This window comes from Lepidochelys kempii, chromosome 20 (genome assembly GCF_965140265.1).
Source record: "Lepidochelys kempii isolate rLepKem1 chromosome 20, rLepKem1.hap2, whole genome shotgun sequence".
Lineage (NCBI taxonomy): Eukaryota > Metazoa > Chordata > Testudines > Cheloniidae > Lepidochelys > Lepidochelys kempii.
Window position 1 is genome coordinate 4,313,846 of NC_133275.1, and position 27,458 is coordinate 4,341,303.

The following is a 27,458-nucleotide window of genomic DNA, read 5'->3' on the forward strand; positions in this document are numbered from 1 at the left end:
TCCTACACATGGTTAACAATATAGTAAAAAAGAACAGGAGGACTTGAGGCACCTTAGAGACTAACCAATTTATTTGCGCGTAACCTTTCATGAGCTACAGCTCACTTCATCGGATGCATGCAGTGGAAAATACAGTGGGGAGATTTATATACACAGAGAACATGAAACAATGGGTGTTACCATACACACTGTAACAAGAATATAGTAAAAACATCCTGATTGGTTAATAACTTAGATTGGTTAATAATTAAAGCACAGGGTGTTTTAATATCATATGCTGCAAAGCACTGCAGGAGACACATTAAAGAACTACTTGCGGCTCCTCAACCTTGTCTGAGTATCACTGTTGTACCATTATTTATAAGGCCATCCTGGCTGGCCTCTTGAACCTACCTACAGGCCTAAATGCCCCGAGGCAGACCTGTGCTCATACACGCTTTGATTTCCAACACAGCGAGTGCTGTTGGAGAGATCTGTGCGTGTACTTAAAAAGCCTGGTGAAGAGAATAAAATGTATCAACTCCTCGCAAGCAATGCAGTCCCGAGGAAATTAAACATTGTGCATCATTGGGATTGTTCAGTCTGGAGAAGAGACGGCTGAGAGGGGACATGATAACAGTTTTCAAATACATAAAAGGTTGTTACAAGGAGGAGAGAGAAAAATTGCTCTTCTTAACCTCTGAGGATAGGACAAGAAGCAATGAGCTTAAATTACAGCAAGAGTGGTTTAGGTTGGACTTGAGGAAAAACTTCTTAACTGTCAGGGTGGTTAAGCACTGGAATAAATTGCCTAGGGAGGCTGTGGAATCTCCATTGTTGCAGATTTTTAAGAGCAGCTTAGACAAACACCTGTCAGGGATGGTCTAGATAATACTTAGTCCTGCCATGAGTGTAAGCGACTGGACTAGATGACCTCTCAAGGTCACTTTCAGTTCTATGCTTCTATGACATGTGCCTGCCAAACAACCCTGCATTCCTTAGCTGTCCAGGTTACTTGCTTTCTGCTAGGGCTTGAGACAAAGTTCTTGAAGTCAGTAGAATGAGTCACATTGACTTCAAGGATTTTGGAGCTAGACCCTAGGGATTAATAGTTGTTGGGATAAGGAATTGGGTTGTTAACTCAGTGCATTGCTATAGCTTGGCTCAGCCCAGTGCTTAGGCTGCAAACCTGAGACTTGGGTTCAACATCCACCCACCTCTGCTACAGGCTTTATGTGTAACCTTGGGCAAGTCTCCTTGCTGTGAGCCTCAGTAATAGTAACTGACCTCACAGAGGTATTGTGTAATACATTAAAGATTGTGGCATGTTTACGGTAATGGTGACCATATAAGCACCTTAGTAAAATAGCAAGCTACCTCTAATCCACATGGAGCCAAATTCATTCTTAATGTTACTTCACAGTCATTCAATTTAGGTGTGAATTTTGACTTTGAGACTGCATGCTATATGAGGCAGGGACTGTCTTTATTTGTTTTGCTCAGCAACAAGGGCATCATCAAGTGAATAGATAATAATCATACTCAGGAAAGTGATGCACTGATTACTTTTATTGAAGTGGCAATATATATATATATATATATATATATATATATATATATATATATATATATATATATATATATATATATATATAAAAGACGACTTTCTGGATTCTATTGAGCACCTGTATTTTATGAGTGTGATCATTCAGGAAACTTTTGTCCAGTTCACTTCAAATTTTGTACAAGAATTCTACCTCCATTTCAGATCTAACCTACCAATTTTGAGGCAGATAAAAGGAACACAAAGATCTCTTTTAACTGAATACCTCATTAAAAGCACAGATGCAATATTTGCGGTTTTTCAAAACAAGCCAACTTATGGACCAATTACAGCTAGTTTTGACTCGTTACAAAAGAACACAAAGTATATTATTATCTTGCACTGTGCATGTTTTAAAATGTGTAATTGGATAAATTATAACTTCTTTCTTATCTTTAAGCAGAAGTAAGGGGGAGAAGGCATGTCTCAGTTGCTGGTGCCTCTTAAAAACAAACAACAAATGGTCCGATGAAGAATTATTTTTACCTCATTCTTTCACATCTAGGATCAATTAGAAAGAATTACAGCTTCTGTTTCTCTTCACAGAGAAGCTATTGGATTAATTTTAAATTGTTGCCTTAAAATGCACCTTTCTGAGTTCACCATAAGATATTCAAAATGTGCCTCTAAAATACATTTCAGGATATATGTGAATTTATATATATCACAACTTACAAGAGATGCATTCATTTTTTAAAATGTGTAAATACTATTTGTAATTTTTTTGGGGGCTACCCTTTATTCTGCATCCTATTTCTGTATACAAAAATGTTTCTCGAATGAAAATAAGCTAAACTAGACGATCCCATCTCTACTGGCATAACATGATATTTAGTACTAATTAGTAACAAATCTGTTTTGTAGAGGAACTCAGTAAACATGATATTATGTAAGCAATTCTTTCTGAGATCCTGATTCAAGAAAGCACTTAAATACATTGACTTCAACGGGAGTTAAGGATGGATTTAAAATTAAGCACACGCTTACATGGCTTCCTGAATTGAGGCTTGATCCAGATGTTAATACCAATGCACAGATATTAACAAATGCACAACCAATGGTGACAACATTTTTTAAAATAACCAAATCAGTTATGTTAAAATGGCTCTGCTTCAGTACAGCTATTTGAGACTCCGCAGTACAATTCTGTTGAGAATCTGGTTTGCATATGCTGTACCGTGATTATGAATATTTAAATACTTCCATCTAGTTGAATTTCAGACTCATTTACATACATTGGCATACTATTAATATAATACATATGGGGAAAGGGTACACATTGCATTTTTAATTTATTTTGAGGATGAATTGATTTTGCGAGTTCCAGAACTATTTCTTTGGAAAACAGCTTGTTTAGAGGGGGAAAAAAATTATATTCATATGTTTGATAAGAATAGCTGGCGGGAATAAAATTCTGTCTGTCTGATCATTGTCAAATGCCCTTTCCTCCAGTGCCTTCTCTGGCCACAGGAACGCATGACAGAGGACCAAATTAGTATTTTACCTCTCTTGTCTTTTCCTTTCTCGCTGACTTAAGGATTTAGCTTCCCTATCCACACACAACACTGGACCAGATCAGTGTTTGCACCTGACTATGTGGTCTCTGACATATCTCACTCTCTACAGAAAGGCCTTCAGTTCCACAAGTGATGACTATCATGCCATAAACCGATTTCCCTCAGAGGTTCTGGGGAGGCCTACCTTCCCCGCCAGCACAAAATCCAAGCAACAGAAAACCAGCATTTCTGTTTGATTTATCAAAACACAAAGATCCCATGGGTTTACGCACTTTTGCTATTTCAGCACATGCTTCAGTGCTTTGCTGGATAGGGAGGGATTTAAGCAGATGCTTCAAGTTAAGCACGTGCTTAATGCTTTGCTGAATCAAGCCCTTCTCAGTTTTCTCCTCTAGGGCAGTAAATAGGATCAGGATTTTGCACTGCAGTTTCAGATACTTCCCTACTTCATTGGTTTTGAGGCTTAGCTTACTCATGTGCGGTGAAACTCTCACTCTATTGCCATCAATGACAAAACTCCCACTGATTTAAATGGAGCTAGAATTTTGCCCTTTGTCCTTTGGAAGTAGGAGGTGCCATAAGGCAATGGACAATTAATTTGTATTGTTATAATTATTTTTACACTAATTAGGGGCCTAATTCTGCATGGTACTGAGTATCCTCAACTCCTTTTAACCTTCAACTACTCACATGAGTAAAGATACACTCATGGCTGTTTGCAGGGGCAGGGATTTCACAGGCATGATTTTCTTTCTTTCAAGTAGAAACAACAGAAACAGTCCAATTCAGTGTCACTGTTCGCCAGTGTTAAATATTATCCAGTAAAGTAGATAAGTAACTCTAGCTCAGGTCTGGACTTATCCTTTGCCAAAACCAAACGGAACCTATACTCATCTATTTTGCATTTTATTTGTATTGTATCATCATTGTGCTAGGAAAACTGTCCTGTTGCCATTTGGAATTACCCAGGGCAGGAAGCATGGTCCTCTGGCACACAGCTAAATGTTCAAAAGTAGACTCTGATTTTAAGTGCTTCAGTTTTTCAAAACCCTTTGGGCCTGATTTATAGGGCGGGTGACATCAGTTGGAGTCTGAACATCAGGCTCAAAGTTTATCAATTTGGCTACTCAAAACAAACCAACCAAATCAAAAACCCCTCCAAAAGAATGCACGCTTTCCCTTTTCCTGTATAATGAAATCTGGCAAGCAGAAACAGGATTAATAACATACGCTCTTTCAAATAAATTGGGGTTCGATCCTTCCAGGTGATGAGCTCTCTCACTAATCTCAGTGTGCATAGGGGGCACTCATCACTTTCAACTCTAATCAGCACCTTGCAGGATTGGGCCCTCACAGAGAGACGACAGAACTCAGTCACCATTTCAGAAACCGTTTCCTAGTATCCGAAAGGAAAACGACCTGCCACTTCTCCTGATGGAGATGCTCATTCCTTCTTTCGCCCTCGCTCTTTCTTGCCGCTTACATTTTTAACACTGTAAAACTGGGGCTATTTTATACAGGCAGCTTTCAAGCTATCTACACAGATCTCTCCTCCACTTTAAAGGGTAAATATTTTTTTATAGTTCCTGTACAGTAACAAGGTGAAGAACATTTTATGCTCATAAATTATTTATAAAGCCCTCACAGGCATAGCAACTGATGTGCATATTCATCAGTAGCCATGTACATTATTCATGAGAAGTTCACTTAAACAGTGAGAAAGCAATGCAATTGTTGATTGAGATGCCTAAGAATTAGCTTGATAAAAGGTGTGTGCGTGGCGGAGTGGGGGCTTTCACCCCAAAGCAAACTGCATCAGGAAAGTTTGCATATAAGAGTCAAGACAGAAAGTGGCATTTTTTTTACTCATGCCCAAAATATAAAATATTTATCTGTTTTTGTACTTGTACAAAATCTTGTACTTATCAAGACAGAAAGTGGCATTTTTTTTACTCATGCCCACAATATAAAATATTTATCTGTTTTTGTACTTGTACAAAATCTTGTACTTATCAAGATTTGTACTTGTGGTATCTAATAGTCATATTAAGGGAGAATAGTTACAAGCCCTTTATTTCACCTACCCCTGGGCCTCTGACTATAAATTCTGTTCTAGCATCTTTGACTTTGTGACTATCAGACCAGAGTTATGATAACAGGTAGGCGCACAATAGCTGATCCTCAGAGCACATGGTATGTTTCAGTTCTCTAGGTTTTGAAGGTGCTGAGCTTTCTCATGTCCCAAGGTTCATCTCAGTGTGATCAAGACCCAACACAGACAGCATTTAAGTGCATGTTTAAGTTTAAACACATGAGGAATCCCACTGATGGTAACAGGACTCTGCGTGTGCTTAACTGCTTCGTTGGATCAGGAGCACAAAAGAGGAGCAGCCTTATGGATAAAGGAGGACCTGATCCAAAGCCCACTGAACTCAACTGGGACTCTGTCCATTCATTGACTTCAGTGGGCACTGGATCAGGCCTTAAGCACTCAGAACCAAAGGATCTGGGTCTCAGGCCTCAATTCAGCAAAGTACAGCTGGTGCTTAAGTGCTTTGGTGAATGAGGGCCTAATTCAATTCGGCAAGGGTGCTCTGGACCATACATAAGAAGCAGCATGGAAGAAAACATAGAGATATTTCTGGGAGATGCAGACAAGTGCATAATCAAGGCTTTGGACACGGAAGCTGGGAGAAGAGATAAGAACTGGCTGAATGGTTGGTATTGAGAGTCCACCTTTCCTGGCATGTTGCAGTTCTTTAGCTTGACTATAACAAAACCAAACTGGAGGGACCTTATGATATAGCTGTGGTCATCTGGGACCATTTGAAAGGAGCTTCTCTCTCCTAGATCATTTGATTATCATTTGTATTACAGCTCCCAATTGTTCCTTTCCACCAGGCCACTGACTCACGCTCGTACATAACCCCAGAAGTCTTGGTGCCAAATGCTTGAATTCAGAGCCACTGTGGATGCAGAATATCTAAGCAACGCCTACAGAACTCAACTGCTATACTGCAGTGTGGCCACTCTCCTTTGTGATAGGCTACCTCGAAGGCAGTGATCCAAGGTTTCAGTTAATGCTGTAGGATGGACCCGCCCTTTGAAAAATTCCAATGTGGACCAAAAATTGTTGCATTTCTGCAAACATGGGCCTGTTGTTAGTGAGAAGCGGAGAGGAGGCGTGAATCAAAGAGGCATCATCTCCTAGCGGCCCCTACTGAGACTGTGTTGTTGTGGATAAAGGGGCATAGCTGGGCAGAGACTGGCTGGGGAATAGCTGCTTCCCATGGGATGCTCACCCTCAAAACATTCAGGATTTCATAGATTATAAGGCCAGAAAGGACAATTATGATAATCTAGTCTGACCTCCTATATAACTCAGAAGAACCTCCCACAATAATTTCTGCATCACGCCCATAACTTCTGCTTGAGCAATAGCTTATCACTGAGCAAGACATCCAATCTTGACAAAGACTGCAAAGGATGGAGAAACTACCATGTCCCTAAGTAAGTTGTTCCAATAATTAATTACCTTCACAGTTAAAAATTTGCCTGTGTATGATCACATTGATGCAAGTGTGTTCCACCTCTGGGTTCTGCAATCACCTTATAAAGAGGGGTTGGGGACATTTATGTGTGTGTGTGTGTGGGGTCACAGTTCCTGAGTGAGTCCCATGAGGGTGTATGACAGGCGCCTGGGGAACCAACTTCCTGTTATAACAACGAAGAGGATATGTTTTAAAATAACTAACATATCCTAAAGCTCAGGACAAAATAACTAATAAAGCATTAGCTGGTGCTAATGAACAGAACTTACTGCCTGATGAAATTTTACCAGCCTTAAGCCTTAATTAAATTTAAAAATATTTGGAGGTTATCAGCTGTTTCCATTGATCTTTTATGCATGAACTTAGAAACGGCTGCTTTTTCTACGTCCAATTCAGAAGGAAAAAAAAAAAGGAAGGTTACATGGATATTTTTTTTTCAGATTTGCTCAACTGCCTGTTTACAGCCCTGTTCTATACCCAGGGTTCAGGCTTTCTATGCTCCAAAGAGGAGTACCCCAAGATTGGGTGTAAATGAAAAGGTTGCATTAGCCAATTGGGGTAGAATTCATTAGTAACAATATTTAGCACTTTCCCTCTTCAAAGCTCTTGACAAACATTGAAGGATTACGCTTCATAACCTCATTTTACGGTGATCCTGTCCCTGTTCTCCTTATAGGGAAAGCGAAGCACAAATTCATAGACTGTAAGCCCAGAAAAAAAGAACAGGAGGACTTGTGGCACCTTAGAGACTAACAAATTTATTATAGCATAAGCTTTCGTGAGCTACAGCTCACTTCATCGGATGCATTCAGTGGAAAATACAGCCCAGAAAGAATCTTTACGATCATCTTGTCCGACCTCCTGTATAACACAGGCCAGAGAATTTCAGCCAGTGATTCTTGCATCAAGCCTGTATCTTGTGGCTGAGCCAGAGCCTATTATTTAGAGTCATCCTGTCTTGATTTAAAGACTTCACCGGATGGAGAATCAGCCTCATTCCCTTGGAAAGTTATTCCAATGGTTAATTAGCCTATTTAATATGTACACCTTAATTCTAGCCTGAAAATATCTAGGTTCAGTTTCTAGCCATTGGAGCTTGTTATGCCTTTGTCTGCTTGATTAAAGAGCCCTCTACTATCAAAAATCTTATCACATGTTGGTACTTATAGGGGGAGAAGGAAGACCCCCCACTCTCCTCCTTGGCTGGGATAAGAGGTGGCTGCCCCACTCCTACCCTTGGCTGGGATAAGCAGCCCCCCAAAGTTGCCCCTCCTTTTCTTGGCTAGAATAAGCAGCTCCCCTCCACTACTTGGCTGGGATAAGCAGCCTGCCCAAAGCCCCCATTCATACATGGAATAAGCAGCCTCCCCCCCCCGCTTGACTGGGATAAGCAGCCCCCCCCGGCTCCCCCTCCCCTCCTTGGCTGGGATAAGCAGCCCCCCCCGCCCCCGGGCTCCCCCTCTCCTCCTTGACTGGGATAAGCAGCTCCCCCCCCCGCCTCCCCTCCCCTCGGCTGGGATAAGCAGCCCCCCCGGCTCCCCCCCCCTTGGCTGGGATAAGCGCCCCCCCCCCGGCTCCCCCTCCCCTCCTTGGCTGGGATAAGCGGCCCCCCCCCGGCTCCTTGGCTGGAATAAGCGCCCCCCCCCGGCTGGGATAAGCGGCCCCCCCCCCGGCTCCCCCTCCCCTCCTTGGCTGGGATAAGCGGCCCCCCCCCGGCTCCTTGGCTGGAATAAGCGCCCCCCCCCGGCTGGGATAAGCGGCCCCCCCCCGGCTCCCCCTCCCCTCCTTGGCTGGGATAAGCGGCCCCCCCCCGGCTCCCCCTCCCCCCCTTGGCTGGGATAAGCAGCCCCCACCGCAGGAACTTGGGAGTCCGGGGCGGGGCTAACTACTCCCGCCCCCAGCAGGGGCTCATCGTTCGGAACGGGGGTAGCCCCGCCCCTGCCCAAACACGCCCAGGCCACGCCTCCCATGACCCCTCTCTTTCCCTCCCGCAGCCCCCGGCGCGGCGTCGTTACGTCATGACGCCGCGCGGCGAACGTAAGACGTCATCTCCCCTCCTCTCCCCCGCCCCCTTCCCAGCGCCGCAGTGACAATAACAAGGAAGTGAGCGGAGCGGACGGGTCCGGAACCGGCCGCAGCGAGTCCCCGAGCCCGAGCCGAACCCCGCGCCGCCATGAACAGCAAAGGCAAGGGCGCGGGGAGGAGCCCGGGGCCCCTCTCCGCCAGTCGGCGGGCCCCGGGCCCGGGGCCGCGGCCCCTTCAGAGCGGGCGTCGCCGTCGGTTACCGTGAGGCCGAGCCCGTGATGGGCGGGGAGTCCTGGCCAGTGGGAGCGCGGCGGGGGGCGGGGGCTCGGTTTCCATGGCGCCGCACGCCTGGGCCTAGTCGTTAACCCCTTGGGTGCCGCGCGGCCGCTGTGTGGGGGGCGGGCTCCGAGGCCCGGGTGCTTCCTAGGCGGGGGGGGCGGCTGGCGTGAGTGGGGAGGTGGGGGAGGGTGAGAGCATCGTGGGGACGGGAGGGGGAGGGGTGCGCCCCATGGGGGGAAGAGGAGGAGAAGGGGTGCTCTCCAAGGGGGAGGGATGTGCCCCATGAGGAGGGGGAGGGGTGGTTTTTTTTTTTTTTTTGGAGGTGGATGCCTGTCCCAGCTAAGTGGCAGTGGTGGTAGCTGTAGGAGCCGGTAGTCATGGATCAAGGTAGGGCACTTGTGAGGGCACCAGGGGCGGGTGGGGGCTGGAGGTGGTTGGGACAAGAGGGTGAGGGCAGTTGTGGCGGCTCCTTGTCGTCTTGAAGAAGCAGGGAGCCTGAGGCGTTGGTGGAAGGCCTATATTTAACGGTTAGCTCAACAGTTCAGTGCCTGAACCTTGATTTGCTAACTCGGAATCCCTAAACTGTGTCACGAGGTCTCCCTTTAGACGCTTCCTGTAAGAGAGCTGCAGTGTCTGCGGGATGGCGCTGTGCCAGGGCAGCATCCTGGAGGTGGATATGCCAGTCATGGGGGAGGGAGGCTGTTGGGGGTCGTGGTGGGGTCTACGCCATTGATGGGTGTCACTTTAGGGGTTAATGCACATTTGTATAACTCCAGTTGATCGGGTTCATAATTTGCCTCGAGTAATGTGAGCTGCTCTGGCTTTTCCCAAGGGATCACAATCTTTAAATCGCTTCAAGAATCTTGGTTACTTGCCATTAACAAAGCTTCTTCTTTTCTCTGAATTTTCCTTGGGGCAGTGGCTCCCTCTAGTTTTGGATGCTCTCCTGGGGCTGGGGCACTCTGGGGATGAGCATCTTATAAAAGCTTGACTAGAACTCAAGTTACAAACCCTCCAAGGTCCCTATATTTCCCCCCCTCTTGCTCCCCTCTTTAATGCTGTGTTGAATCTGTAACTCTCATAGAAACATTGATATTGGCATTAGGTGTGATAGAGCTTTTAACAATCATTACAAGAGTCCTGCTTTGACCTGATGGTGACGCCTTAAAGCCACATCTCCTTGCCATTGCTAGCTATCTTACATGCAGCTGGAAAAACACACAGAAATTATTTATCTTAAACACATGATGTTGACCTGATGAGAAAAACAAACTGTAGAGCTAACTGCGGTAAAGATTAATAGTAATTCCTTCAAAATTTCACCAAGATATTAAGCAGGACTTCCTATTGGCCTTCACTTTAAGAGCAATGCTACTGTACAACTACTTACTTTTGATACATTAAGATGCATGTCGCTTTAATGGAATGTCAACTTTTGAATGAATTAATAAAGGGGTAAGGAAGAGTAATTAGCGTAGGAGAGCCTGGGATTGGGAGCAGGCCCTCTCTTATTCTGGGGACAATATCCGTTTCTCACTTCAGTGTGTATTATGCCCCCTCTCTTTTGTTGAAACCAAGTTATCTTTTCTGTGAACTCTGCTTTCTGCGACTTGAGGCACATGGAGTGACAGTGTTTAATTGTAAACATTAAGATAATTAATAGATGCTCTCTGGAAATTGCACTTATAACAACCTATCACTAGCTTCAAATGATACAGGATCTAGTACTGTTGATGTCCCAGTAATTGTCGTAGATCTGTGGCAGAGAGTCAAAATTTTGTGATGCTAGTCTAAGGAGTGGAATGCCCAACTCTGAATAAGCAACTCTGCACAGGAAGGTAATTTAACTTTGCAGTAGCCTCGTTCCTTTAAAGGATTTTAATAGTACAGAAATTATTTTTTGCTTTAAATTCTGACCAGAGTGCAAGTATTGCCTGAACATGACTGAGTGGACTTTACTCAGTACCTGACACAGCTGCATTCCCTTCCCTCTTACGTCCTCTGCCTCTGGCTATGTGTGTAAAAACATCCATGATTTCAATCCCTTGTGGTCCCCTCTCTCTGATCCCTAAAGAAGGGGCTTTCCATAAACTCAACTTCCTGTCCCATTTCCATAATGGCAATTCAGTTAACATTCTCTTAATTCTCTTCTGCTTCTTAGGTCAATATCCGACACAGCCATCCTACCCAGTGCAACCTCCTGGTAATCCTTCTGTGTACCCACAGACAATACCTCTTCCTCAAGCGCCACCTTATACTGATGCACCTCCTGCTTACTCTGAGGTACGCAAGATGTTCCTTTTGTGTTCTTGCTCTGCACCTGAAAAGTAAACTTGAACTGGTTACAAATGAATACTTAATACCTGCATTTGTTAGCCTGGAATGACCATTTGCACCTCCCAAGACTGGGCAGCAATCAGTCTGGCAGCTCTGTCTAGTGAGAAATCTGCTGAGTTAGGGCATGCCATTCTGACTACTAATTAGAAAAGCATGCTCTATGCACTTTGGAAGCTGTTTCAGGTTTCAAAATCCTTCTCTCTCTCTCTCTCTCCCCCACCTTCAGAAATCAGTAAAGCATTAGATAATAGCTTTGGCTAAATGCTCAAGCATAACATTGAGTAAAAACGAATCGACATTGCTGTCTGACAGAGGCTTCATGTATGGATACAAACAACATGTCTGTTCTGAAATGGGAAAAAATACTTGTTTTGTGATCTGGCTGAAATCCACAAATAACATTTCCTTTCCCAAATCCATTTAAAATGCCAGAAACTTTAGTCAAAGCTTCCCTTGGAGTTGCCACTAGAGCTAACCTGCGTAGGCAAAAGCCAATAAGATGGTTCTCCTGGACCGATTCTGGCAGACAATCGAGAAGCACTGTGCCTCAAAGTGGCATAATCTGAACAAACTCCTCTCTCCTTCCAGATGGAGTTGTGCTTTCAGGGAAGGGAATGGGACTACCTCTGTACTTGGGGGAGGGTGGCAGCCCTATGACATACTATCAGAGCTTTGAGAGAGAATCTGCATAAATGGTTCTGGGGCGAGGAAAATCTTGTAACTTCCTTGTGTTTCTTGTTCTAGCTCTATCGTCCAAGCTTTGTGCATCCAGGGGCTGCCACTGTACCTACTGTGTCTGCTGCATATCCTGGTACTTCTCTGTACCTACCCATGGCACAGTCTGTGGCTGTTGGCCCAATGGGCTCTTCAGTTCCAATGGCATATTATCCTGTCGGTCCCGTCTACCCTCCTGGGTCAACTGTCCTTGTTGAAGGTGGTTTTGATGCCGGAGCAAGGTTTGGGGCTGGTGCTACTGGTAGTGTTCCTGTAAGTATAAATGTATTGTGGAAACCCTGTATGTCTCACTTTCAGAGTCACATGGGAGGCTGACAGCATAGGCAATAGAGGCTATTCCTCAACCTCTAAGCATTTATCAGAAGGTGCTTGTGTCCCTGTTTAGGAACAATCAGCTACTAGGACAGAACCGGTGTGAGCGACCTGTGCTTGTAGAGCTCGTGATGTTCTGCTGCCGTCTTTTTCTGCCATCACGCCTCTACTTGGCTTTCGGGTGGATAAAAAAATTCATAGTTTTAATTCTGTCCTGTCCCGTTGCCTCACCCATTCTGTCCTTCTATGAATGGAGCAGCGACGACTCCTCTACTGGTTCAAACCAGGTGATCAGGGTGTTGCCCATCTGTTTGTGTACTATTACGGGTGATCGCAGTTAAGTAGATAACTGTGGGTGCACTGATGGTAATTATTATTCTGTGTTACAAAAGGGAGTGCCTGGTTCACTGTAATCCAAGACATGGAGGTTGCCCTCTGATCCTCTTACGTAATCCTCTCTTTGTTTTTCAGCCACCCCCTCCTGGCTGCCCTCCCAATGCAGCTCAGCTGGCAGCCATGCAGGGTGCCAATGTGTTAGTGACGCAACGGAAGGGAAGCTACTTCATGGGGGGCTCGGATGGTGGCTACACTATCTGGTGAACACAGAGGTGATGTTTGTGTAAGGAAAGACATCACATACTGTCAGCACTTCTCACAATGTAACTGCTTTAGTCATATTAACCTGAAGTTGCAGTTTAGACACATAACGGTGGGGTGTCTTCCTGGTGCCCAACCCTTCAGGCACTTTTAAAATTTAATAAGAAACCATGTAATGGTAGCTGTGCCTCTATTAAAGAGGGGTTAATTCATGAAATGAATGTGAGCTAAGCAGCCCCACAGATCTTCCTTTAATTCCACTGGAGTAATACTGCAGCACTGTCTCTTGGCTTTTATTAATCAACTGTCTATAACTTGTGGGGGGTGGGAGGAGAAGGGTCGGAAAGAAATCTGACTTCAAAGTATCAAACTATAATTCTTGCAGCTCAATCTCTAATCTATTGCTTATCAATAGGAGTGAGATTCATGCATCCTCTTTCTCCTTCCATAGAATCAATGGTGCTGGATAGAAAGCCAGCACATTAATTTCTCTGGTGGCCAAATAGGGCTTTTTTTTCCCTCGCGACTTCACAGTAGAATGGATCCCTTGAAGCACTCTCTGTGCTCACATTCACTCTTCATTTTTCTCCAGGAAGGTATGCAGCTTGGGTATGACATGGGATGTTCTTTTGATACATTCCCAGTAGCGTTGGGACTCCTTTGCACGTTGAGTCTAATCAAAGCCATGCTTTGGTGCCTGAAACACAGTGCAACTCCTGTTCGAACGTTTCATTAAATGCAAACTAGACTTTTAAAACTACAGCTTAATAACAAAATCACATTTTTAAAAGCAACTTGGTGTCTTGACAGCAAAACTTAAGGATATTACTCAGAACAGAGAGATGGGTTTCCATCTGTGCTTGAGTGTGTAGCAACTGTCAATCAACACAGGTTAGCTTGGTGAATGGCTTGTTTTATGAATGCATCCTTTTAAAAATGACTTGAGTATAATGAAGTCTTATTAGGGTTAAGAAGAATATTTCAGGGATCCTCAATCTTTTGGTTTTTGTTTTATGAAGAAAAAAATCAGATTTGGTGAATATATTTTATCTTGAGGTTTCAGTTGAATCTAAATCTCTGTATTCTATGTTGTGTTCAACCGTACAACTGACTGTTCTGGAAGTTCAGCATTATGTCTCTCTCTGTATACACTGTGGTGCACTTAACTTGTGGATTTTTTTTATACTAAAAAAAGTAGAATAAAGACTATTTTGAAAATTTGAATAAAGTGACAAAGTTGCATTAGACCTCACAAAGAACTCCTGACTGTTACTCAGCTCAGTCGTTAGTTGTTTTTTTTTGTTTTTGTTTTAAAGGCTTGCATCTTTCCTGCCTTCTTGCAAACTTCATCTTAAACAGGTTTTGTGAAAGGGGAACTTTTCTTAAGAGGTGAGGAGAACCCTGTAGATCTCCTGAGAGCATTTCACACTAGTTTAACCTAACACAGGGAAGGATGAAAGGAAATTTGAGTAGATTGTTCTGTTGCTGTGTGAGGATATCACAGAATGGCATGATGGGTAAGTGGACTTGCGGTACAATAGAGGGTCATGCCAAACTGAAGGATTTTTAGTCTCTTGGACACTGGCATACTGCTTCAGAAGCTAAGCAACACAGGGCATGTTGAGTCATCTAGACTAGAGGGGCTCAGTCATTTAACGCTGATGGCCTACAGCAAACATAAGGGCAATGTAGTTTCAGGCACCTTTTTTCCATCCCTAACAGGGAATTATTGCTGATCGAGGTAAAGAGCTTTGAATTTTAGTGCTTGATTCAGCCTAAGATCACGTAACTTGCCCTAAATATGGGTGTTTTTCCTTTTGGTGGTGGCACTAGTGACACCAGACTAAGGCACTGTGCAGAACAGTGATACAACAGCCTACACCACAAAGAGGCATGACTTTATTATGCTGAGTGACTTTTGGTTACATGAAATAAGCTGCTAGCCTCACCGCTTGTAAGGACGTAATAGGAATTATTGTGCTTTATTAGAGCATGGATCTGTCTGGTCTCAGACACTGGCCAGTGCCACATGCAACACCTCAAAGTGCAAGAAACCCTGTAGTGGACAACACTGAATAATCAACTCCTAAGGCAAGTTTCTTTAATTGGCCTCTGTCAGCTAATGGCTGTCCTCATTTTGAGAGGCAGTGTGCTCCAAGGGTTAAGACACTGGGCTGGGATCAGGAGCCCTGGGTTCTCTTCCAGCTCTACCACTGACTTGCTGTATGACCTTAGGCAAGTCACTGCCCCTGTCTGTGCTTCCAGTTCCCCTCCTGCTTGGTGGCCCTTTAAACTAAATTCTTTGGGGCAGGGACTCACTAGGCAATTGTATTAGAGCCTAGCATGATAGAGGCCTCTAGGCTTTATTGTAACAAATAACAACTTGATTAACTTTGGCCTTTAATCTGTGTCTCCCCCCCCCCCCCCCCTCCTTAACATTCTTTGCTTGAGGAGAGAAACTGTAGATGTTCGGCAGTCCATTTTACAAACCAGACAAAGAAGTTGCTAGCTGGGATGATAGCACCTTTTACAGTGTAGTGCTTCCAACCCAATCACTTTTATTAAGCTGGAGATCCTTGCCTTCAGTTTAACCAGAATTCTACGCCGTGGAATGATGGTTGAGGTTAGCACTGTGCACGTATTACACTTTTCCTTCTTGGATTAACTTAATAAATTAGGGGGAAAAAGTCTCTAGATCCTGAGTCCAGGAAATACGGGTAACTTAGCGTCAAACCTGAGTATGGTGTAGAAGCTGTTAGCCACACTGAATGGGTTATATAAAATATTCTTCCTTTTCTCCTTTCGAAGGGAGGTTCTCCATCTCTACAGACACATCTGCTTCTGGTTGCTCATAGGTATGGTAGCTACCTTTATTCTTGTACAGGTATGTGATGATGATTACCAGGACTGTCAGTAGTGTGATGAAAACCACCGTGATGACGCCTTCCGAAGAAGAAGAAGAAGAAGAAGAAAGCCAGATTAGGATATAGCCTTGCCCAGGTCAGCCTCTAGCTGCTCACTTAGAAAGCTTGCTTGATCTGTAATAATACTAGCATTGGTCTGAAGAGCAGCAGAACAAAATGGGATGCTAGCAGGTCTATATTTATTTCAAACTGGGAAAACAGTACAAGAGTGTATATTAAAAAATAACTCACTGTAGGGGGCAAGGAAGAGGTACAGAGTGGTACAGCGCTAGCCTGGGATTTAAGTCTAGATTCCGTTCCCTTCTCTGGGGCCAGATTTTTAAAAGCATTTTGGCTCCTAAAGATGCAGATTGAAAATCCCACTAGGTCCCTATCTTGTCATACAGCAGGGCCAGGGAGCAGTGGGAGAGGGGAGATATATAAACCCAAGGCTAATTAAGGTGTGGTTCCCTGTAGACTAGGTAAGGTTACTGCAGGTTAATTGGAGCACCTGTAGTCAATTAAGGCCCTGTCAGGAAACTAATAAAAACACCCTGCTTGAGGCAGACAGCATGGTGCAAGGAAAGAGAGAAGACTGGGATTTAGAGATGTGTTGCTGAGATTTCAAAGACCAGAGAACTGGAGGAAGGGACACCCTGCCCCAACATCAAGGACCAAGGGTAACCCTACCCAAGGGCGAAGAGGGTAAGAAACCCGCATGGCTGGGGCTCAGAGTGCAGAGCAAACCCAGACCCCTTCCCCGCTTCCTTCCTCTACCACCTTTCCGAGCCACTAGCGGGGCCCTCGGTGCCCCAAGAACAGAGGCAAGGGGTGGCGTCTAGCCTCCTTGCCAAGAAAAGCACAGATCCCAACATCAGCCATTTTGCCACAATCTTTAGGCACTTAAATACCTTTTAAAAATCTATCCCTTGGTCTGTATGCCTCAGTTCCTCATCTCTAAAATAGAGAGAATAGGAAAGTACGACCTCATCAGGTGTTGTGTGAATTAATATGTTAAGAGTGTGAGAGGCTCAGATACTATGCTGATGGGGACCATATAGTACTGTAATATCATTTACTATATTCATGCATGAATTTGGGGAAGCAGTGTGGCAAGGACTGCACAGGAAAAGATGTGGGTTTCATGTCTGGCTCTGTGCCTGACTTGTGGTCTTGGACTTGCCGCTCCTCTTTTCTGTACCTCAGTTCCCTACCCATAAAATAACAGTAATATCTCCCTTGCTGTTGAGAAGCTTAAACAATTGATGTTTGAGAACTTCAGAAGCAAGATGGATTTGTCGTGGTGTCTAGAAATGATCTAGGATGCTCCTCTTTTTCCTAATCTTTAAATAGAATAGCTTATGGAATATTAGTAAAGCAGCTGAGATGTATGCTAAGGTGATAGAAAAAGCAGTTTATCAGCAGTAATACTGGCTACTGGTTTCTTTGTTATGGGAAATTCAGCCATTAGCAGGCAGATCGCTCTTAACCAGCAACACAGTATACCCTGAAGAGATGCTTCAGACAACAGCACCTGTAGTAAAGTGTCACACCTGGAAATAAGGTTATCGAAGCAGCCTATGACAAGGCTTGGAGACTGGCTAAGAGGCAAGACTAACTTTATGTGCATGGACAGAGATGGAGGTGGCATTGATTTGGTTGGGTCAGTAGCTATATAATCCATAGATTTTTTTTTTTTTTTTCTATACCCATTTCCTCTTCTTTCTCTTAGTTCAGGGCCAGGGGAAAATCCACACTATCTCTTTTGTCTCCTCTCTGTGCTTAGAACCTGGGCTGGGTGAAATTCACTGTTGCTTTAGCTTCATGTAGGCCATCTCTGTGGGGGTCAATCTAGAATTGTTCTCAGTAAAAAGGGACTGCGAGGCTACTAAACTCCTCCGCCTGGAAAAGTTCAGCAGCTGTCAGCTGGATAAAAGTGACCTAGCTTCAGGCGCTGTTATAACCCCTCGGTATGGTGCATTCCTGGCGTGCATATTTACCGAGGTCAGTGCTGAAATTTTGTGTGTTAGCTGGGAACTGCCAAGGTCATCCAAGTTGCCAGATGGCCCCTCGCAGCAATGAAAAGAACCATTAACGCCTCAGCTTGGAAGAAAGATGAGTAGGTCCTGTACAGTGAGCTACTTTGATTAGGCTCTGAGCTTTCCCCAGAAAGTGTCTATATCCCTATGTATCACGGTACAGAGCAGAGTGATGGCCTATGTGCTGCTTGGGATCAATATGCAACGATAGTAATGTCCTACCTGCGATGACACCCACACTGGCTTCCTCTTGGAGAGACGGCGTATTTATCCTCTTCAGAAAAGGGGTGGTCAGCTCTTCTTTAGAACGCCAGGGAAGGAAAGAATGTAAGTGACACTGTTATTGAAGCATCTTCAAGGCACTTAATTACACAAGAATAGGTCTTATGCTAAGACTTGTTTAGTAGCGTTGGTTGAAAATTTTTCATTGAAACAGTTTGGGGTTTCTTCACACAACGCACAATCAGGCCGTGGAACTCTTTGCTAGAGGATGTTGTAAAGGCCAAGACTATAACAGGGTTCAAAAAAGAACTAGATAAGTTCATGGAGGATAAGTCCATCAATGGCTATTAGCCAGGATGGGCAGGGATGGTGTCCCTAGCCTCTGTTTGCCAGCAGCTGGGAATGGGCAGCAGGGGATGGATCACTTGATGATTCCCTGTTCTGTTCATTCCTTCTGGGGCACCTGGCATTGGCCACTGTCGGAAGACAGGATACTGGGCTAGATGGACAGGATGGCTGTTCTTATGAAAATGCCCTTTTGGCAAAACCAGTTTTTTTTTTTTGGTAGTGAAATTGTACTGACAATTTTGTTTAGAAAAAATAGTTTCAAAAATGTAAACACAATCCAGTGTGACACTCTTTTAGAACAAAGCTTTTTGATTTTTTCTTGGCAAAATGACTGGTTTGAAGCTTACTTCATGAGATTTTTTTAAAAACGGTTGAAATCCAAATTAAATGTTTTGATAGACCTGAAATAATTTTTTTTTTCCAGGTCATTTTGATTTTTTTTTTTTTTTTTTTGAAATTTTGGATTTGTCCCAATTTGAGTCAAAATGTTTTGTTCTGAAATTTCAGTTTCTCACAGCATGGAAAATCAGTTTTCCGACCAATTCTGTCGTTTACCACAGATGAACCCTCGAATGAGAGTGAAGTCTGGAAACTTTGAAACCAACATGTGGTTTCAATGTGTAGCAGCTGCTGGAGTAATGCAGCTGCTCAGCTGTCCCCTTAATTAAATGATTAGAGCAGTGGCCTTCATTAGCAGCCTAGAGGCAATTGACACTTTTGGCCAAATCTGTGGACTTTAATGGTGCAACATGCCTATTGGAATCCGTGAGTTTTGCTCAATTCAAGACTCCAAGACCTGGTTTAACAGCATCTTTCCCATCATTCAATGGCATTATGGAATCGGCTGTCTCCTTGCACATCGTGTTATAAAAAGCTGCCGTGCTACCAGCAGGAATGGTCTGGCAGTAGCTCTGTTACAAATGTCTTACAGGTTCTCAATCTGAGACCATTTCTTCTGGCTATGTTTTGCTTCAAGAGTGGGTGGGATTATTTGTTTAGGGATGTGGGTTTGTCTTCATGTGGGACAGTTATAAAGGGGCCTTTTGGATAGGGGAAACCAGGAAAAAAATAGAAGCATGTGTTTTTCCTGCAATGTCTTCAGCATTAACAAACTTGCATTCACAAATGCTTCTACAGTTTGGCTTACTATAAACTTCTTACAATACAACATCTTAGCAGGAGAGGCAGATGAGGCCACATATAAACCTGCCTCTTCATTTTGTATCATGCAAGAGGTGCTGCTTTTCCTTGCCAGCTAGTAAACCAAGCTGTGATTTACTGACTCCTTACCAGGTCTGCGACCTGCCAAACTTTCAAGCGCTTCTTACCTGTAGGTAGCAGAGGTGGTGGAGTAGCTGCCATGGATCTAGCTGAGTTGCAGGTGTTTTTATCCTTCCACTTTAAATTTTGGGATCTTTTAGAACTACAAAAACAGCCAGAAAAGTGATGTTAGATTTATTAGTGTCTCACAAGGGAGAGTGCAACTCAGCTAATTACCCTCATGCTTAGTTATGGTAGAATCTGAACTTGTGATCAGTCACCCACCATCAAAAGCAGCACTTACTTTGAGAAGAAAACAAAACAGTCTAATTTGTGCAGACCTGATTGGAATAGTTGAGCCCAGGGTCAACGCAGGAGCAACTTAAGAAAAGCAGGGATTGGAAAGCCTAGGTGACTATCCAGCATCTTCAAGCAGGTCCTGTTCTATTTGTTTGTTAAGCCAGGATCAGAGCAGACCAATGATGAAGTGGGGAATTGTCTCTAGACGTGCCATTTGTTCTCTGATTCAATTTAAGCACATATGACACTTTACACCTTCACAATGCTTTCCATGCACTCTAATTAGTAAGTCCTTACAACTTCTGTGTTATGCATATAATTTTCTTTGTCATAAAAGGGGACAGTGAGGCACAGATATCTTAAGGCCAGAATGTCTAAAGGTGGCCTTTGATTTTGGGGGCTTGAGTTTTGAGTGCTTCCCATCAGCCACACGGGACCTGATTTTCCAGGGTCCTGGGCACAGCCACACCTTCTGCTGACTTCATTGGGAGTGGTCGGTGCTCAGCCCTCTGAAAAAAAGGCCCCCAGTGTAGCTAGATGGGCACCCTCAATTGGAGGCTATTTTGAAAACTTTGGATTCAAGTATCAGTTTAGAATTTCTGGGCCTATGTTCATACTGCTAGACTTAGGGATTCCTGTTTTCAATTTGACCTTTGCCATCACTCTTCTGATCAGGAGCACTCTTATGGAGCTGTCTGGGTGGGTAAGATTGATAATATTGCAGGTCTCCTCACTCTCCCGGGACTCAAACCCTCTCTCACATGCATGCAGTGTGCTTAGGGTGACCAGATAGAAAATCTGAAAAACTGGGACAGGAGGTGGGGGGGTAATAGGCACCTATATAAGAAAAAGCCCCATATATTGGGACATCCGGTCACCCTAAGTGTGCTTGTGTGTTGGTGGGCAGTCAGTCAGCTGCTGTATTTTCAACAGGTCTGATCTGTTCTCATGTAAACTGTGGAAGTGGGGACCACTGCAGCATCTTTAGTGGGATGCAAATTTTTAACATTAGGTATTCCAGTATATGGTGGTGATAATGCAAATCTTTAGACCCTTGTAAAAAAACCCGGCAGAGTAAATTTTTCTGGCAACTAGCAAATCCACTAAAAAAAATGGCCAGGCTGGTCAAATACCAGCCAGCTGGTAACCCTAGTGGCTAAGTACATGTATACAAAGAGACTGAAGAGTTAGGTGAGAACTTCTAGACTCAAATTACAAGAGCACGTAATTTGACAGGGGTTTTGTGTGATCTTGCTCTATTAATAGACTTGATTGGTTTCTAAAATCTAATAACTCTGAATCTCCATGCATAAGCAAACTCTGAACAGGAACAATAAAGCCTTTAACATGAGAGAAAATAAAGAGTTCGAGACAACTGGCTCTACCCCAAGCAAGCGGAGATGTCTCACCTCATTCTGCTACATGGCAGTTCGTGTTGCTTAAGTCCAAATGTCTTGCTTATCAAAGTAGTAATGCCCGGCATTCACATTCCCACCCCCCCACACTTAAAAACAGGATCTCAATGATTAAACATGTGGAAAAGGCTGCATGCATTACTTCCACACTCTTGTAAAGATTCTTCTCAGCTACATTGTCAGTGGACCCGCCCTCATATCTGCATCTCTGGTTTTAATGGCAGTTGCAGTTAGATCTCTGTGGATTTTATTAGGCAGGGCTCTGCCTCACACCCCTTGTTCCCAAGGCTGCCTGCCTCATAGCAAATGACTCACCCAAGTACTTGCAATAAAATTAGCAGCAGCTTCCCTACTCCAATCAAGTGCCTCAGCTGCTGAGCAGAAACTGACCACTAGGTATCAGGCTAAAATAAATTTTAAAACAGCAGTTCAACAACACACAAATGGGGTCAGAGAAGTGTCCTACAGTTTCTACTTCAGTATCAGTCTCTGTATTTAAAAGCATCTTGTTAACTTAAGAGCATATGGCACAGTGTAAGGCTGTAAACCCAGATGTTCTCTACTGAAACTGAAAGATCCAAATTAGTTTCCACTATTTACACTCCAATTTAGTCTGTGGTTGACTTAGGGCCAGATGGTATCTTCTTTTTAACCAGCTCATTATCAACTTATGTTCTCTCCATATGTGTTATGTCCACCTGTTCTCTCTCATTTTTAGACCTGCATTTTAAGCTGTCCAGGTAGGTCCTGCCTTTTTGCTACATGTTTGTACAGTGCCTCGTACAATCACTCAGGGATCTTACTGTTCTTTCTTAGATCTTACTGTAACACCTAATGGGAGGCTGCACAGCCATGCAGGGGAGTAAAGGAGAGGAAGACAACCCCCAGCGCAGGGCACAGTGAAGACCAGTAGCTTCTCTCATACCCCTGTAGATAGGTAGGCAGGCAGGGGCAGAAACTTCATTTGGAACCCCCCCCCCGCCCCTTCTTCCCTTCCAAAAATGCGTTCTAGCTGAGCCGGGAAGTAATCCACTGCTGGTCTAACCCAGTAGCAGATTACTTCTTAGAGAAAAGGGGAACCAGTGAACTGTGACTGAGTCACAGTTTGTCCCATGATCTGCTCTTAGAGCGCCACACTGTCTTACACAGGCCAAATTGTGAGACAACACACTTCCTTAATTTGAACACGAGAAATAGACTGGTCATAGTGTCACTGACACTATCATTTCTTGCTAAGCTTTTATAAAAACGAGGAGTCCTTATGGCACCTTAGAGACTAACACATTTATTTAGGCATAAGCTTTTGTAGGCTAAAACCCACTTCATCAGATGCATGGAGTGAAAATACACTCCATGCATCTGATGAAGTGGGTTGTAGCACAAGAAAGCTTATGCTCAAATAAATGTTTAGTCTCTAAGGTGCCACAAGAACTCCTCGTCATTTTTGCTGATACAGAGTAACACGCCTACCACTTTGTAAGCTTTTATACTGCACTCACCACCATGTGCTAAGTGCTGCCACCTAGAGCTGCAAACGGTACAGAGCAAAGGTTTGAAATCCAACCTTTCTAAAAAGCCTTTCTAGTGAATTGGATTCATGAAAACATTGCTATAGTCATACCTTTTGTAAAAAGGTTTTTGATGTCAGTATCTGAGTCTAAGTCACTCGACAATATGGCTTTAGAAGTGTTTCCCTAGTGTGATGCCAAGTTATATGAAGGTAAAATGTCATCCCTGGATGTTCAGAATGTGAGTGTGCACCTGAGCAAGCAACGGGAAAGTGACCGACTTCCTGAAGATAATTGCCCCTGTGAAAGCCAGGAAAGGTAGCTTGTGATTTTACAAGCCTCGCAGGGTTTGTAAAGAAATTGTCAACTGTGCTTTCAGTCATGGTGTCTTAGTGGATTTTAAAGATGGTGTTTAGCATGGAGGAATGCAGTGAGTAAGGGCATTTCAGTGGCAGTCAGATGATTTTGGGGGCAACCTGATTTAGGGATTTCAGAGAGGAAGAGGAAGCACTGGTTAATATGATGATGGTTAGCAAAGGCTGGAGCATGATGCAGTGGAGTGGTTACAACAAAGTATGGAACAGTTGGTTATAATTTTACTCCTGCATGATTGGCATTTTGCTTGGACCGTATTGAGCTGCACACTGAAATGTGAGCACAAAACTCACCTAGCTACAACAGACACAAAACTCGGCTACAGAGCAATCCAGGAGTCACTGTGATCTGCAAACACTAATGCCATAGTGAGAGGCTGGAAAGAAATTCTACCTCCAGAATGACAGTCAGACAGCAGTTAAAGGTAAGTACACCGTGCCTGCAAAAACAGGGTGAATCCGTGAACGAAGCCTGTATACTTTCTCTTCCATTGAACCCATTGCCTTCAGATGCTACAAGGCAGTACTGGAGCATGATGCCTAGGTGAACCAGGAAAGTTAGGAGTGACAGTGTATAATGAAGTCAGTGTAAGGCAGGGGTGAGCAAACGTTTTGGCCCGAGGGCCACATCGGGAAATAGAAATCGTATGTCAGGACTTGAATGCTCACAAAATTGGGGTTGGGGTGCGGGAAGGGGTGCAGGTTCTGGCTGGGGGGACGGGCTCTCGGGTGGGGTGGGGATGAGAGGTTTGGGGTGCAGGAGGGTGCTACAGGCTGGGATTGAGGGGTTTGGAGAGCGGGTGGGGGGGATCAGGGGTGGGGCGTGGGGAGAGGTTCAGGGGCAGGCTTACCTCAATTGGCTCCCGGAAGCAGCAGCATGTCCCTTCTCCGGCTCCTATGTGGAGGCACAGCCAGGCGGCTCTGCACGCTGCCCCATCTGCAGGCACCGCCCCTGCAGTTCCCATTGGAGTGCGTAGGACCCGGAATGGGGCCATGCTGCGGCTTCCAGGAGCCACGTGGAGCACCCCATGAACCGGCGCCCTGGCTGGAGCGCTGGAGCGGGGCAAGCCCCAGACCCTGCTCCCAAGTGGGAGCTTGCAAGCTGGCTTAAAATGGCCCAGTCCGCGCACCGTAGTTTGCCCACCCTTGCTGTAGGAGTGGAACGAGAACCCCAGTGAGGAGAGCATGCTGCCAGCTTGCTGGCTGGGCCGTGAACCTCAGTCCAAGCACTGGAGGGAAGAGAAAAGTGCTATAGAAGGCAAGAGAGTGTGTTGCAAAGCAGAGGCCCAGCAAGGGGTTTACCTTACAAAGGTGCTGACTCAGACAGGCCTCTCTGAAGCTGCAGTCCTGCAAGGTGCGGAGCACCCTCACCCTTGACATCAGTGGGACTAGGCACTTGAGTCCTAATTTAGGGCCAGTCTCGGAAAGGACGAACACCACCACCAACTCCTTTGGGAATCCAGTTCTGATATTGGGAGGCTCTAGTCTCTAATGCTTGGTTCCTCTCCAGCCTCCTTGCTGATTGGGTGTAGTTCCCCAGCCAGTGACTCACTTCCCTAACACACTGGATATTTACTCATCTGTAAGTGTTTTTAAAGCGACATGGCATTGCAAATAGCTGTGCATGGAACCAAGGTTTTGGTGCACTGGCCATTGTGAAAAAGAAACCAACATTTTTTGCAATTGAAAAAGTGAAAAAAAAAAAAAGTCATCTTGGGTTTGAATGAAATGTTTCATTTGACCCAAAACACTTAGTTTTCAGGCATTTTTAAAATCAAAGCAAAGGCAATCATTCACAAAGGGAAGGATGATGGTGCTAACGCCTCATAACCATTACCCCAGTGCTTAGAGCATGCACCGACCTGGGACATAGAAGACACATGTTTGAATCCGTTCTGAAGCAGGGACTTTGAACCCAGCCTCCCACATGAGTGTCTGAACCATCTGGGTATAGGGCATGTTGTGGTGGGGGTTTCAATCTCTTTCTTCTGTTGAAGCTGTTCCACTTTATATTGATAGATTTTTCCTTGGAGGAGGGGCTGGAACTCAGGCCTTCCACATCCCAGAGCGTCATTTTCTCTTGCTAGCCCCATTTGTATTGCAGAAGCAGCTGGGGCCCCAGTCTTGCCCCAGGACACATTGTGCAAGGTGCTGTACAAACTCAGAACCAAAAGATGGTCCCTATCCCAAAGAGCTTACCAGCCAAGTCACACTGCCACGGTCAGGGATGCCCGCACAGTAGGGGTGGGATGGAGACCCCCGGAATTCAGTTTGTAACAGCAATGTGATGATCAAACCTAAGCTAGATTCCAACCAGTGACCTAAAGGCTCAATCTCTCGCTGCCAATGACACTAGACAGCTGGGTCTCCCCTCTAAAGAGCTCAAGCTCAAATAAATCGGTTCGTCTCTAAGGTGCCACAAGTCCTCCTTCCCTCTAAAGAGTTGACTCTAACAAGCCCATCATATTCTGGCTTGGTTCTCGTGTCTGCTTTGTAGTCTGCGTGCTCTGTTTCATCTGTTTATTTGGGGAGGATTTTTCACTTCCTGCGCCTTCCTAGGGAAGGCCAGTTGACAATTCAACCGCACCTTCGAGAGGCTTTTACGAGTCTGCTGAATTTAAACTCAAATGAAAACACAGCGCCTTGCTGAAAGCACGGATGCCGAGGCAACTTCTAAAGGGAAACTCTGAAAGAGGAATAGAGACAAAGGGGGAGCAGCATTTTGGCTTTTGCATCCTCCCTCTGCTGCCAATGCAGTCCAGAAGTTAAAAACCCTCTCTCTGACTCTGGGCCTGGACCGGTCATGTGCTGAGCTCCTGTAAGCACCAGCAAGGGCAGTAACCAGTCAGGATTTGACCCAATGGGCCAGATTCTCATAAGTGTTTAAGCACCCAGCAACTCTCACTGAGGGGCCTAAATGGGAGCTAAGCTCTTTCAAAAAACTGTCCCTGTGGGGTTTGGAGTTAATCCACCCCAACCAAGCCTTCAGCAGGGTCTCCCTGGTTTGTCTCTCCCTTACGCCACAGACCATATTCAGCTGTAGGGCTGGATTGGGAGTTGATAGACACCCCAGATGAGCGGACATGGGTTGTAAAGTGGATCAGAACCAGTGGTGACTATGAAAGTAAGTCTCTATCCCCAAAACAGCACTGTGCTGCCGGGGGAAACCCTCCCCCACCACCCCGCCTTACCTGTCATCAGAGTAAAACGCTCCAGCAGCATGAGGTGTTTGCAGAGTTCCCTTCCACCATCTATTCTCACACAGGTCCTGAAATCGCTGGGAGGCTAAGGCGTTCCCTTCCGCCTCACCTTTCCAGTTTCCCCACATTGATGATAAAAGGCATAGTCAGCCAAATGCCTTGCCCTTGTTAACTCTTCGTTGGCAGGCGAGAAACAGACCAAATAAGAGAGGCCACAGTTGTGAGACCTTCTCACCAAGTGATAGATGCATATGCAAGGGTTAGGAATTATTCAGCACGGTGTCTTTATTGAAATATCTTGGGATTTAAAACGGTGGCCAAATTTCTAGTGATAAGAAGATGCCATGAGTTATTTATTGCTATTTCCTCTCTGGGGAGGGCCAGTGAAACGCCTTTCCTGGAATAACAGGATATTGAGGCCAACCCCAGGGATCAACCCTTGTCACGTCAGAGCCCGTGCTAGGCATAGGCAGCTCAAGGAGCCCCCCCATTAGCTTTTTAGTATTGGGGGAAGGGCAAAAATATTCTGGTTTAGGGCCCCCAGTGGGCTAACAACGGCACTGGTCACCATCATGTGCCTTGGGGACAATCACCAGTAACCATGCAGGTGGCAGACAGAAGTCACAGCGTTGCCAAGGAAGTGAGGGAAGCAAATCTTTTGTGGATTCAGCCCCAGTGAATGGTGCATTTACAGGACCAGCAACATGGGTGGCGGGTGAACCACTGGCTGTGGGAGACTAGCCCCCAGCTGACCCTGCCCCCACATCCCCTGCCAGAGCCCCCCCCACAAGCCCTGGAGCACTGGGCATGTGCCCCCCCGGGTCCCCAAACATGGGAGGGCAGCCCCAGTCCCTCCTGTCTCCCACCCCTGAGCGCCCCCCCTAGCCCCAGCATGCTGCTTCCCTAAAGAGGAGCAGCCTGCCTGCACTGGGGCCAAGCAGGGCTTCAGGGAGG

At 45.1% G+C, this 27,458-nt stretch overlaps 2 protein-coding genes across 4 annotated transcripts; one reads left to right on the forward strand and one right to left on the reverse strand.

Annotated features, from left to right (window-relative positions):
* The first annotated feature begins 8,702 nt into the window (after nt 1–8,702).
* DAZAP2 (DAZ associated protein 2) lies at nt 8,703–14,182 on the forward strand. The gene is made up of 4 exons (XM_073319333.1): nt 8,703–8,836; nt 11,116–11,237; nt 12,036–12,278; nt 12,810–14,182. The coding sequence occupies exons 1-4, from the start codon at nt 8,824–8,826 to the stop codon at nt 12,936–12,938; spliced, it is 507 nt and encodes a 168-aa protein (XP_073175434.1). The 5' UTR covers nt 8,703–8,823; the 3' UTR covers nt 12,939–14,182.
* A 639-nt stretch (nt 14,183–14,821) lies between these two features.
* SMAGP (small cell adhesion glycoprotein) lies at nt 14,822–27,292 on the reverse strand. Of its 3 annotated transcripts, none has more exons than XM_073319331.1 (4): nt 26,496–27,292; nt 19,776–19,870; nt 18,100–18,177; nt 14,822–15,878 (listed from the first exon to the last, which is right to left on the reverse strand). In XM_073319331.1, exons 1-4 carry the CDS (start codon nt 26,630–26,632, stop codon nt 15,709–15,711), a joined length of 480 nt encoding a protein of 159 aa, XP_073175432.1. In that variant the 5' UTR covers nt 26,633–27,292; the 3' UTR covers nt 14,822–15,708. The 3 variants fall into 3 exon arrangements, with proteins under 3 accessions (XP_073175432.1, XP_073175431.1, XP_073175433.1); XM_073319330.1 differs by lacking the exon at nt 26,496–27,292 and adding an exon at nt 25,167–26,484; XM_073319332.1 differs by lacking the exon at nt 26,496–27,292 and adding an exon at nt 24,607–26,484.
* Nucleotides 27,293–27,458: the final 166 nt, after the last annotated feature.